The sequence below is a fragment of the Myxocyprinus asiaticus genome, chromosome 24 (genome assembly GCF_019703515.2).
Source record: "Myxocyprinus asiaticus isolate MX2 ecotype Aquarium Trade chromosome 24, UBuf_Myxa_2, whole genome shotgun sequence".
In the NCBI taxonomy this organism is placed as follows: Eukaryota; Metazoa; Chordata; class Actinopteri; order Cypriniformes; family Catostomidae; genus Myxocyprinus; species Myxocyprinus asiaticus.
The window spans coordinates 21,563,196-21,576,684 of record NC_059367.1 but is presented as its reverse complement, the minus strand read 5'-3'; the positions used below and the strand labels follow the sequence as shown (position 1 = coordinate 21,576,684).

Here is a 13,489-nt window from a genome sequence, read left to right as displayed (position 1 = left end):
CTGCAGTGAGTTAAGGGTCGGACCAGGGCCTTAGCTAATGGGCTGAAAGGTGATAACGATTTCTTGCTACAGCCCTGAGTGGGACTATCTGTTTTCCGATCAAAGGAAGACAAGGCGATTGTTCGGGAAATCTGTTTGATATTTATATATACTATTAGATTGTATAAATGCTTTACTGTGGAAGAGGAATTACTCTGCACATGTAACCAATGATTTTTGAACATTTGTTTTGCATGTGTCTTGCAGACCATCAGAAACAGCGTGTCCTAGAGAAGAAGTTATACGCTGTGGATGGAAGCAGCTCTTTCCTGGAATGTGTCCCCAAATCACTACTGGCCGAGATTACATGGACCTATCAGAGGCATTCTGAAAACCCTTGGGAGGAGGTGAGAGAGAAAGAAAGAGAGATTAGACAGAGCTAGAGGGAGAAAACAGAAACAGAGAGAGATAGGTGGGCTGATGCAGACACAGTGTGTGTCATAATTACAGTATGAGAAAGACGGAGGATTGAGACAGCATTGATAAGGAATGATAAATGGGTGTCTTTAATGAGTTAATTCTCTGTTATCAGTGCAATCACTACTGATACTTGATGCATTCATTGTGTCTTTGTGTGTGTGTTTATAGGTTCGTCTGGACGACCGTGTTTTGCATACAGAACGAGGCCTGTTGTTTAGACGTGTTGTGCGTAGAGACAGCGGTGTGTATCAGTGTCACGCAATGGAACATGGATTCACACAAACCCTCCTTGCAATCACACTGGAGATTTTGCCTTCAACTGGCCCTGCCCCTTCCGCTCCTAACCCTCGCAGCCCCGCCCACACCCACGGGCAATCCACCAATCAAAAGCTGTGGTACAGGGACTTCATGCAGTTGGTGGATCACCCAAACTTGAGCACGGTTGATCAGATTTGTGAACAAGTTTGGTCACGTAAGCATAGCCTATCTGGAAAGAGCGCTCCCGATCCAGCCAACGAGGCCCCAGTTCATGATCCACTGCACTCGAATCATAAAAAGTGGAAGCACCTGAAGGAAGTGAGGAAAGGGCGAAATCGCAGAACACATGACGGAAGACCTGCCCCCAGAGCCCCTCGGAGTGCAGGAGAGTAGCAAGGGATGAGAGGTTTCATGAAAGAAAGACTGAGAGACAGAGAGAAAGAGCCAAAACAAGAGATCACTGGATGTGGACAGATCCTCACACAGCATCTCATACCGTTCTGCTTTTTATTACCCCTTCTGACAACATCATTCTGCTCACGAAGACACTGCTTGTTATCAGCCTCTATAAACTCTATTACACTCATCTCTAGTCTAAAGACCCTATCTAGTGCCCCACGACCCCAATCTCGCTCGTACCTCTGCCTATAGCCCCCATCTATTACCTCATCAGTTTACTACAGTCTACTCCTTATGATTCCACTCCAGTTCATCTAAATACTAACACAGACGCAAGAAGGCAGCGGCCCACACTCTTGAACTCTGAAAGCAAAAAACATCCCTTTGAATTATAACTGGAAGACCTGTACCTGGAAAATGAAGATACAAACACATGCATGCGCTGCCTAAATCGGTAAACACAATCACACATTCTGTAAATTCATGTATACTTTGTTTTTATCTGGCTGTTTGTGCAACGTGTGATCTGTAGACTAGATTCCTGTCTTACTTTGGCCCTAAAGCAGAGACCACACAGACCTCTGACTCACCAGCACTAAATGAACTTTATCATGCTTCTTACACTGCATGAAAACTTACATCTTTAAAAAGCAACAAAAAAAATAAATAAAACAAAAATAGAGAAAAACAGAGCAAAAAGAATCAGCAAAACTGTGCATTTGTGATCTGGTAAGGTTGCAGCTAAGAGAGTTTCTTAGTGAATGTTTTTCATGCTACAGTAATTATATACCTTGAAAATATAAAGAGGTCAGTGAGCTTTACATTTCTGTCATGGGGAGTCTACAGAGTAGCAAAGGTGAAATTTTATTTTGAATTGTGTTTTATTTTGAAGTTTTATTTCAGGGTTCTTTTATTTCTTATGATATGTGTTGCATGAGACTGAGATAGACACAGAATTAATGTACAGGGGCATTATGGGTAATAGGCCACGTACACACTACAAAGTTTCAGGAGTGACAAGAGCATTTAAATGAGTGAATCCCCTCACTTTTTACGAGTTACTCCAGCAATTGTGATGACTGACAAGTGATAACCATAGCTACGCTGCAGTGTCTCGTGCCTGTGAACAAAAAATATGAATGCCACCAATTTAATCAGTTTTGTGTTTGCTATTTTTGAGCAAAGAGACTATTCACCAGATATGTATTTTCATCCGGCAATGTTTAGTTAGCTGCCATCGACAGAATCGACAGAATGTTCATGCATTCCATGTTCAGGCCTGTGTGCACATCTATGTGTCTAAAGAGGTGGGGCATTTTCAGGAGTCGCTTTTAAATAGTGTCATGCGTGAAAATGCTCACTCCACATGATTATTAGATGTGGGAAGAGTGAGCGATATAATCACCATGAGTGCGAAGTATCCTGCAGTGGTCTCATCCAGCATCATTGAACTTTTAGCAAAAGGCATTATTAGTCATAGGGGAAATTCTCAGGTGCAATTTCTTCTTCGGATTGCAAGAGCATCAAATGGGCTTGAACAAAATGCCACAGAAAAGTCCTGGCATAATCATGACTTGAGATCATGGTTTCACATTATATTCACCTCTATCTCGTTTAGACTTTGCCTAACATCTATCACTAAAATCCAGAGGCGACACCTGTTCATTCAGAACAAACTAGTGGGTGTGGCACCTCGTAGCTCCTCTGAACAGGACTGAACAAATTTTCTGTCAATCAGTGTTTTGGCAATTTGATTGGCTATTTGAAGAATTTTGTATGGAGCCATTTTATATATTTTAGCTGCATGATCAATTGAATTATAATTTTATAATTTTTAAAACCTGCCCAAATCATTCCAAAATAGTCAAAATTTTGTCCACCCACCTAACCACATTTTCCCCTCGCACAATTTATCGCCAAACACTGTGTGGAAATACACACCCTCACTTTTTTGAAGACGCCTGACAGATGTAAAAAAAACACATGGATTTCGGAACGGCTGCTGTTGTTGTTGATGCTCCTCTGTGTTCCGTGGCGAAAGAAATGGACCGAGCACATTTGAGCGCATTCTTGGGTGTGAAGACTTGGTCAATATGACAGATTTCCTCTGTAGTCGAGGAAAGTTGGCTGAAAAATATCAAAAATATTTGATAACCTCCGTCTAGATGGAATCATAGTTGGAGGGAAAAAAATCGGAGTTGGTACCCAATGATTTTCTGTGAAATCTGTCAACTCTAACTGGAGCCGACTAGTACTGACTCGACCCGACTGAAAATAGGGCCTAAAATTGGTGTTGAAGTCATGTAGTGTAATGCAGCCTTAAGCAGCTTCTGTTTAACAGCGCTCGCACTCTCTCTGGACTGTAATGTATGGGTTACCCAGAGACCGCAGAGCTGATGAGAGAAACAGTGGAGAGAGAAACTGGAAATATATGAATCAATGAAGACACATACTTCTGGTAGTGTGATTTGCACCAGGAGAAGATGGACACATCTCACACGTGCTATTGATCACACCATTAACAACTAGTTGTTCAGTTCGGTTCCATACACACTACTGTGTGTGAACAGAACAGTCTAAGCACTAAAAGGTGTACCGACAACCATACTTAGCTGCAGTGTGTACATGGCACATATTGTCTGATACTAAAGGAGGAAATCTACTAAGAAACATTTTTAAAAACTTTCAGTTAACCCTGAATCTAAAGTGCTGTTCATAAAAATGGCAGAATAGTCATGTATTTGTACATGTCCCTGTTTTTTATACAGCTCTACCATGTTCAAATAAGTTAACTTAGTATCATTCTATAAATATATTCTCTGTTTTAAAAAAAATATATTGTTCTATGTACATCATAACATCCCAGCTTATGTATTGGCCGATATACAGTATGTTAGTAGGCCTACGTAATGAGTTAAATCAGAAAACCCAAATAATCGCTGAAGATAAGAAACATGTCCTTTGTTTCCACATTGAGTCTAGGCTAACCAATGGTCCATTCAATTTTCATTCAGTTTTTCTCCATGTGGAAAAAAACAGGGTTGAATTGCATGTTTTCAAACATGTCTTGATGGGATTGTTTTTTTTTTTTTTTCAATTGCAGTGGGAATGATTCAGTATGGGAGTGAATCTCAAAAGTCCAAAAGTGACATTCTAGAAATGTACTATGGTAACTACGTTCTTACAGTAAATTCCATATTTACTACAGTCATTTCTAATCCAATGAAACTTGTCATCAAAAAAATTAATTAAAATGACAGAAATAAATCATAAAGGTCTTAAACTGTTTGAAGTGATCCTATATTAATTCATTATGATTTAACAGTAGTAGCTATAACTGCAGTAACTATGGCATTTGGTTGACACTTTGATTACTATGGTAATTTGTGGGGATGTTTTTGTTTTGGGATCGACCAAAGGCGCATGGCACTGGGAGAGGTGTCATGTGTGTAAGATGGTGTGGTGGTGCTGTTGAGCTTTGTGTAGGGCGCCCTCTTCTGGTCATGGTGGTTACTTGTTGTTTCTACTGTGTCGGAAAGTGAAAAATTTGGAACTGTAAAATAATACATTATGATTCATTTTTTAAACAGATGTAAGAATGTTTTGAGTGGAACTGGTCGATTCTCATGTGGAAGTATTTATATCTTCTTTTTTTTTTTTGTACATGACATCTTGATGAGCGTTTTTAATTCAATTTTATTATTATTTTCTTTTTTTATGTAAAGACCATGTTTTTAAAACTGTCCTACAAGGTTATGTGGTGTTTCCATGGTATATTTATGACTCGATAAGCTAAAGTGTTGTGGTGGTTTGTGCTCAATTGACCTACATGTGTAATGTCCATTTTGATCGAGGAGAATATGAACATACTTGTGTGTATATTTTGAAATTCTTTCCCTTCTTTTTAATTCATATTTAATACAAGACCTAACTTGGCACTCCATTTGAAAGTCGCTATTTGCCAAATTGGTTTTACTCTTACAAAAAGACCTTCCAAATAGCATTTCCATCTCTTTTTACCTTGTGACGCTTCTCAGCTTTTGAGAGAGAGTGTAAGAAAAGAGCAAGTGTAAGTGTCTCATTGTGAGAGATTGTGTGTGTTTGTGAAAGACTCTGTTTGTGTCATTAAGTATTACGACTTCTGTGTGAGTTTCATTTTGTGGACTGGTCAAAGGTCGAAGGCCAAAGTTGACGTGAACACTGTATTACTCCCTGAGTTTTTCTCTGTGGATTGTTGCATCAGACTGTAATTGATTAAAACAATTAAACATACAGTTACTTTAAAATAACTCCACAGCAATGACTCTTCACTCAGTTTTATTTGTGATTAATAGGCCGAGTGAGGTATTCTAAGAGTAAGGCAGCGAAGAGAGAGAGAGAGAGTAGTGACTCACTTATCAACACTTTTAACACTTATTAAACTAGTTCATTGCTATGTATGCAGTAGTGCAAGCTCACCACTCGAGGACGCTGTTGTGCAGGTTTTCAATTGAATCAGACTTGGGGTATGTTTATTTATGAACAGTTTGGTCAATTTAGTCAGTTTATCTATCTATTGAATATCCACCGTTATTGCCCAAGAAAGTGATTTTAACACACGTTAACTTTTAATGAAAAATAAATCATTTTAATGATTTAAAAAATATATCAAACCATTGATTTGGCCAACAAATATTGTAATCTGAAGATATTGTTTAACAATGTGTATTATTATTCTAACATTAGTTTGTAATCTAAAAAAAAAAAAAAAAAAAAGAAAAAACATTTTTATAATGTAACATCTGCCTTTTTGAACTTTAAGTTTAAATGTAACCAACTTGATCAATTTATACATTAAATTGACAAGGGTGACTGTTCACATGTCAAAGATATTTAAAGGAAAGTTTCAAGTTTTAGGCTAAAATGTGGTCGACTCCTCACAGGTTTAATAGCCATGCATATTATTTGCTTTAATAAAGTGACACAACCATTTATATTTTCAATGTTCTGCCTTCAACATCATACTAATATTATTCACATGTTCTTTTAGCACATCAACTTTCAATTATTTCCTATCAACCTTTAAACAAGTTTGTTTACATTTCCCCTGTGTTCTGTCTGCTGACTTGTAAAGTTCCCCTCCCATCCCCTGCATACACACACTGTGACAGCTGTAATGATTAATTATGCTAATTAGGTTTAATTAACCCTCCATTAGGCACCTTAACATTTAATGCTCTCATTAGATGTGTTGACTTAAGAAAACAGGGTCTCAGTGTCAAAAGATCTTCTCTCTCTCACTCACCTCTGTCGTTTTTTCACCTATAGTTTCTTGCACTCATATAATTTTTTTATTTTATTTTTTTATTTTTTATAATTTCTTCCTATTCCCCTTCATAATATTACCATCACAACTATAACAGGACTCAAAAACTACCCTTCACTTCTGAAGTGTGCCCCCTACCCTGACAGCTTGATTGGCCAAGAATTAAACCTGGGTCAACTGCTTGGAAAGCAGCTATGCTCACCAATATACCACCAACAGGCCAAGCATAGTCTACATGAAATACTAAAGATGAGGTGGCTCTTTAAGGTAAGTTGCTGTCCTGCTTGTGAATCCCATAGGATATCCTTGTTTTGGGTACCCATTTTAAAAGGTCCTCTGTTTTTCAAACATACAGCTCAAAGATACGGTGACTTCTAAGCGTTAGTCACTGTTCTGCTTGTAGAACCCCTGTTAAAAGGCCAGTATTTATTTTTTTTTAGCAAATCTCTGGTGTTAGCAGAGTCCCCTAAAATAGAGAAAACTCAAAAAGGTTTCCCACCAATTAAATCTTTTTTAAAAGGTGAAAGATTGGGGCCTGGGTAGTTCAGCGAGTAAAGATGCTGACTACCACCCCTGGAGTCGCGAGTTCGAATCCAGGGTGTGCTGAGTGACTCCAGTCAGGTCTCCAAAGCAACCAAATTGGCCCGGTTGCTGGGGAGGGTAGAGTCACATGGGGTAACCTCCTCGTGGTCGCTATAATGTGGTTCTCGCTGTCGGTGGGCGCATGGTGAGTTGTGCGTGGATAACGCGTAGAAAAGCGTGAAGCCTCCACACGCGCATGTCTCCACAGTAGCGCGCTCAACAAGCCACGTGATGAGATGCGCGGATTGATGGTCTCAGATGCGGAGGCAACTCTGAGATTCGTCCTCTGCCACCCTGATTGAGGTGAGTCACTACGCCACCACGAGGACTTAGAGTGCACTGGGAATTGGGCATTCCAAATTGGGGTGAAAGATTTACACAGAATGAAAGGAAAATCTCATGATGTACACCTGGTCCCTTGGGCCAGTGCTCTCCCTCTAATATGCCATAATGTTACAGAGGGAACTGCTACCTTTAATTGTTTAAATCTTGCTATTGCAGTCTCTAGGCACGATTATGATTTCAAGTTCAATTACACTTCCTAGTGCTTGGCACATGCGCAGAGCGCTAGATGGGGCTGGTGTAATCGAGCTTGAACTCACGATCGCCATGGAGACTGCTGATGTCAAGATTTATAGTGAAAAGGATTTATATTTTGGTCTGTTCTCACTCAAAACTGATTGGATCACTTCAGAAGACATTGATTAAACCACTAGAATCTTATGGATTACTTTTATGCTGCCTTTATGTCCTTTTTGGAGCTTGAAAATTTGGTCACCATTCGCTTGCATTATATGGACAAACAGACATCATATCTCCATTAAAATATCTTCATTTGTGTTCCACGGAAGAAAGTCAAGGTTGAGTCGACATAAGGGTGATTAAATGATGAGAATTATAATTTTTGGGTGAACTATTCCTAACAATGTATCAGTAGAACGCTTGCCACCTTTAGCAGAGCATGTATGAGGGCCCAAACATACGGTGGCTCTTTAATGTTAGTTAGTACTATCAGTTATCCTTAGTATTGTGGACCAAATGAAGTTTGTTGTTGCTGACAACATTCTAGGTCAGTATTTGGATCTATACTTATCTTGTTTGAGAGAAGTGTTCTTTTTAATGTTATGTAAACCTTACAATCAAAAGTAGTGAACCAGTAAACAGGCATGACTTTGGTGCATTCCACTGTCCACTAAAAGGCCACTGTTTTTTAACAAATTAATGTTGAGTGTACAAAAATAGAAATAACTCGGGCCTGTGCACTCCGTCTATTTGAACAGAATCCTCAACCAGGGAACCTGCCAATCTGCTTTTATCAGTGGATCATTGACAATTTGGTGGAGCTAAAGCCATAAAAATAACTTTTAGGGTAGCCCTGTTCTCAGCCTCAGACAGCACAACCACAGACAACTCGCAGTCCGTGCTCTTTGCCGTAGTCTTAGGTATGGCTAAGCAAGTCTATTGGGTAACCTTATTTAAAAAAATGTATGATTACAGTGGTGGCAAATGTCAAGTTACCACAGTTTTTCTGTAACATTTGCAACTGTAGTAACCGTTATTTTGGATGCAACTCTGTTTACCATGGTATATTTAATGATATATTGTACATGGAGTTAATCCTCTCTCAGACCAAACTATGCAGAATGGGAGAGTTTCTAAAAGGAGGCTGAAAAACAAATGATGATGTTGGAGGACAGAAGACAAGATGAACACAGAATGATGTTTAAGTGGCAAATAAAAACACAACCACCCAAACAATGAAAATGAGTTGATTAAGAGTTAATTATGCTTTAGAACATTTATATATGAGGATCTAATTACATGGACTGTGGGAAACAAGCCAGAGGGAATGAGAATATTTGAGAATGTGTGTGAGGATTTAAACCTGAACTAAATTGCCTGTAATGAGGCCCCTTGCCAATGTGACTGTAAAAGAACGGGTAAAGTTCCCCTTCTGTTTTTCCATTCATGCTTTGGCAGCTTGTGTCCACTGTTAGCCTTAAACTTTGAGTGGTATGAGTGAATATTTATTACTACACAGCTGTGCTCATGAGTCCAGTGATAGCCTATGTGTGCATGGAAACAGGTATTTGATTGGACCTTGAGGGTATGTTGTAAATGTTTCTAAACAGGAAGAGGGTCATTAGCATGCTTCAGTTAAACAGTCCCCTAAACAGCTGCCATGTTTCACTGTTTACACTTCCGAAGTCTTCACTTAACCCTAGAACACATATGTTACCTCACCCCTTATCTTCAACTTTACAGGATACATTTTGTAACATTACAATCTTATGTACTCTCTGCCGCAAACACTATATTTCTATATTACTCTATGTTGCTATATTTTTTGTTCAGAGTGATGAGGCGTACTGAAAAAAGAAAAGGTTCAAATATACTAAGTGGTCTAGGAGCTATTACCATTGGGCCCTTGCCATGAAAATAATGGATATAAGCAGCAGCTGAATGACAACTTTCTATACTTGCTAACTACACATAAAAATGAACATGAACATGGTATTTAACATTTAATTACATACCGTAGCAAAAAACACAAACAATCAATGGCTTGCAAAATAATACAAGTGTTAAATGCATTGAATACCATAGAAAACATACGGGTTATATACGTAGGACTCACATATGCTTTATAGGGGCAGTGATGCAAATTCTTTTAAAATTTAAGAAAATATTTAAGTCAGTCCACATGGTAGAAGACCCCTTAATTGAGGAATACCTGGAGTGGCAGATCAAAAGACCTCTTCATGTATAAAATTTGTCTTTATTACTAGACAATTACTAGTCATTTTTGACCCACATACACTCAAAAAAATTTGCCCTTTTTTTTTTTTATAGTATTTTTTTTATTTACGCATTTCAATTTCATAACAAAATGTCATTAAATTGTGAAAATTAACAAAATTAAATTAACACTTAAAATATGTTTTGTTTTTGGTAAACAAATTACTTCAATTTGATGGAATTTTGTTATGAAATTTAAATGCATACATTTTCAAATACGTTTTTATTGCGTATGCGTTCTAGGTTTAATTACGACATTGTTCGTTATGCATTCTTTTACCAGAACACACAAATACAAATAATCACAATGTCACGGTTGTTGAATGTCTTGCGATTTCTTAGGTTAGTGCATCTCATATGAGTTTAAGTGGGGCTGTAATGGAACAGGGTGTAGTCAGTCAAACTTTGGGTAAGGTGAACCACTAACCTTAAAGGTTTTTGTACATGTTCAATGGCAAAACCCCAAATAAGTTCACCTTGGAAGATATCACAACAATTTAGAATAAACCGTTTTAGCCCTTGGAGAGTGACCTGTAGATATCTACATCTGTATTTTAGAATTTGTATCATTTAATTTATTGCTCTGTGGTTAATAAACTCAGCAAAAAAAGAAACGTCCCTTTTTCAGGACACTGTATTTTAAAGATTATTTTGTAAAAATCTAAATATTTTACAGATCTTTATTGTAAAGGGTTTAAACAATGTTTTCCATGCTTGTTCAATGAACCATAAACAATTCATGAATATGCACCTGTGGAACAGTCTTTAAGACACTTACAGCTTACAGATGGTAGGCAATTAAGGTCACAGTTGTAAAAACTTAGGCCACCAAAGAGACCTTTCTACTGACTCTGAAAAACACCAAAAGAAAGATGCCCAGGGTCCCTGCTCATCTGCGTGAACGTGCCTTAGGCATGCTGCATGGAGGCATGAGGACTGCAGATGTGGCCAGGGCAATAAATTGCAATGTCCAGTACTGTGAGACACCTAAGACAGTGCTACAGGGAGACAGGAAGGACAGCTGATCATCCTCGCAATGGCAGACCACATGTAACAACACCTGCACAGGATCAGTACATCCGAATATCACACCTGCGGGACAGGTACAGGATGGCAACAAAAACTACCCGAGTTACACCAGGAACACACAATCCCTCCATCAGTGCTCAGACTGTCTGCAATAGACTGAGAGAGGCTGGAATGAGGGCTTGTAGGCCTGTTGTAAGGCAGGTCCTTACCAGACATCACTGGCAACAACGTCGCCTATGGGCACAAACCCACCTTCGCTGGACCAGACAGGACTGGCAAAAAGTGCTCTTCACTAACAAGTTGTGGTTTTGTCTCACCAGGGGTGATGGACTCACGTGGTACCCTTCCTGCAAGCTCATCCTGACATGACCCTCCAGCATGACAATGCCACCATCATACTGCTCATTCTGTGCATGATTTCCTGCAAGACAGGAATGTCAGTGTTCTGCCATTGCCAGCGAAGAGCCGGATCTCAATCCCATTGAGCACGTCTGGGACCTGTTGGATCGGAGGGTGAGGGCTAGGGCCATTATGCCCAGAAGTGTCCGGGAACTTGCAAGTGCATTGGTGGAAGAGTGGGGGTAACATCTCGCAGCAAAAACTGGCAAATCTGGTGCAGTCCATGAGGAGGAGATGCACTGCAGTGCTTAATGCAGCTTATGGCCACACCAGATACTGACTGTTACTTTTGATTTGGATCCCCCCCCCCCACCCTTTGTTCAGGGACACATTATTCCATTTCTGTTAGTCACATGTCTGTGAAACTTGTTCAGTATATGTCTTAGTTGTTGAATCTTTGTTCACACAAATATTTACACATGTTAAGTTGGCTGAAAATAAAAGCAGTTGAAAGTGAGAGGATGTTTATTTATTTTTTTGCTGAGTTTATTTAACCTGTTAGAACTGTTTAATCACTACTAGAATGAATCAGTGCATTCATACTTTAAAAATCAAATTCAAATCTAAACAAAATGTATATTATTTCAAGAAGGGTAGTTATTTTAAACAAGTTTTGTACAGTTTGAGAAGATCAAACTCATTTGGTTTTCTCTGTGTACATAATTTTCAACCATGCTAACAGATAAAACCGAATGTAAAAATGAACAATGCATAACTACATGGTGTCAGTATACTGGTTAAAAAGTACTGACACCGGATCCAGAGTTGTAACTGTCCTTCAGTGTAAGAGCCTGGGGGTATCTCTTACATTCAGCACTTTTTGATCTATTACACTAGATCCATATAGCTATTAAAGTACTTTGTGTTAAAAGAGGTATCTGTTTGACTACCTTCCCTCTTATTATAACAATAAACTGGCTTGTATCAGCCACATGAAGAAAATATATACACTACTGGTCAAAAGTTTTGAAACCCTTTTTTTTTCTTCACATTTTAGAATAATAGTAAAGTCATCAAAACTATGGAATAATAGATGGGAATATGGGAATTATGTTGTGACTAAACAAAATCCAAAATAAATCAAAACTGTTATTTTAGCATCTTCAAAGTAGTCACCCTTTGCCTAGAATTTGCAGACATGTACTCTTGACATTTTCTCAAACAACTTCTTGAGGTATCACCCTGGGATGCTTTTTACACAGTATTGAAGGAGTTCCCATCTATGTTGGGCTTTCCGACTTATTGGCTGCTTTTCTTTATTATTTGGTCCAAGTCATCAATTTAAATTTTTTTTATACATTTTAGTTTTATAATGAAATTAATATGGTGGCACAATTATATTTTTGTCTACAAATCTACTTTCAAACATTTAAGCATACGCCTTCAGATCAAAAGATTTTTAAGATCATGAGAAACATTTCAGTCAAGTGTTTCAAAACTTTTGACCGGCAGTGTATATCTTGCTACTGCCAAGTCTCTGTGATACTCTGGTCCCTAGATATGGCTTTAGTCTTTCCTGCAATAGGGATTTTTGTTTTTTTTTGTTTTAACCATTTACCAGGCATAAATCATAGTCTGATAACTTAGAATAATAATAGCACACCTGTTGGCCGCACAAATAGAGGTATCATTCATGTCCATAGCACTAACATTGAGGGATGAGTTTAATTAAACTTGAACAAACCCGAAGTATGAACAAAAGTAATAGTGATGCTTGCCTTAGCGATTTGCTTTTTTTTACTCGGAGAGAGAGAGAAAGAGAGAGAGAGAGAGAGAGAATGAATACACTGCACCATTTGTCAGCTATATGATGCAACTATGTCAACCTGCTAACTATATCACATATAAAACACATTTGAGCCTCGTTTTGCTTGTGTTTCTGTTCTGGCTAAGTCAGGTTTATTAATGTCTTTACGGATTTTTATAGACATTTTATTGTGGTCCGTTCTCTAGCAACTGTATGTCATAGCACAGGCGCTTGTTCTTAATGTCAAATCTCATACTGACTAATGGTTCTAACATATGACCTCACTTTAAACAAAGTCGTATTTTTTTTATATTTTTATTGATAAGGACATTCTCAGGAGAAAAAGACCTTTTCGGTCCAGTGCAATAATCCAACGAACATTCATGCACACACACTGGATATAGAACATCTGTAATGGTCACACCCAACCCCTGGGTTCCTCTAAGGGGGGTCACTATGAGCTGACCTAATCTCTCGCTTTGTGGACTTCATAAAGCACAAACCCATAAAAC

The 13,489-nt window shown here is 38.4% G+C and overlaps 1 protein-coding gene across 1 annotated transcript in view; it reads left to right on the top strand.

Annotated features, from left to right (window-relative positions):
- The window catches only part of sema3b (sema domain, immunoglobulin domain (Ig), short basic domain, secreted, (semaphorin) 3B), a 50,269-nt gene extending 44,560 nt beyond the window's left edge, over positions 1-5,709 (top strand). The window contains exons 17-18 of the mRNA XM_051652501.1: positions 247-386; positions 628-5,709. Of these exons, the coding sequence (XP_051508461.1) occupies positions 247-386; positions 628-1,110 (623 nt within the window). The 3' untranslated portion in view covers positions 1,111-5,709. The remainder of the gene's footprint in view (positions 1-246; positions 387-627) is intronic.
- The last annotated feature ends 7,780 nt before the right edge of the window (positions 5,710-13,489 follow it).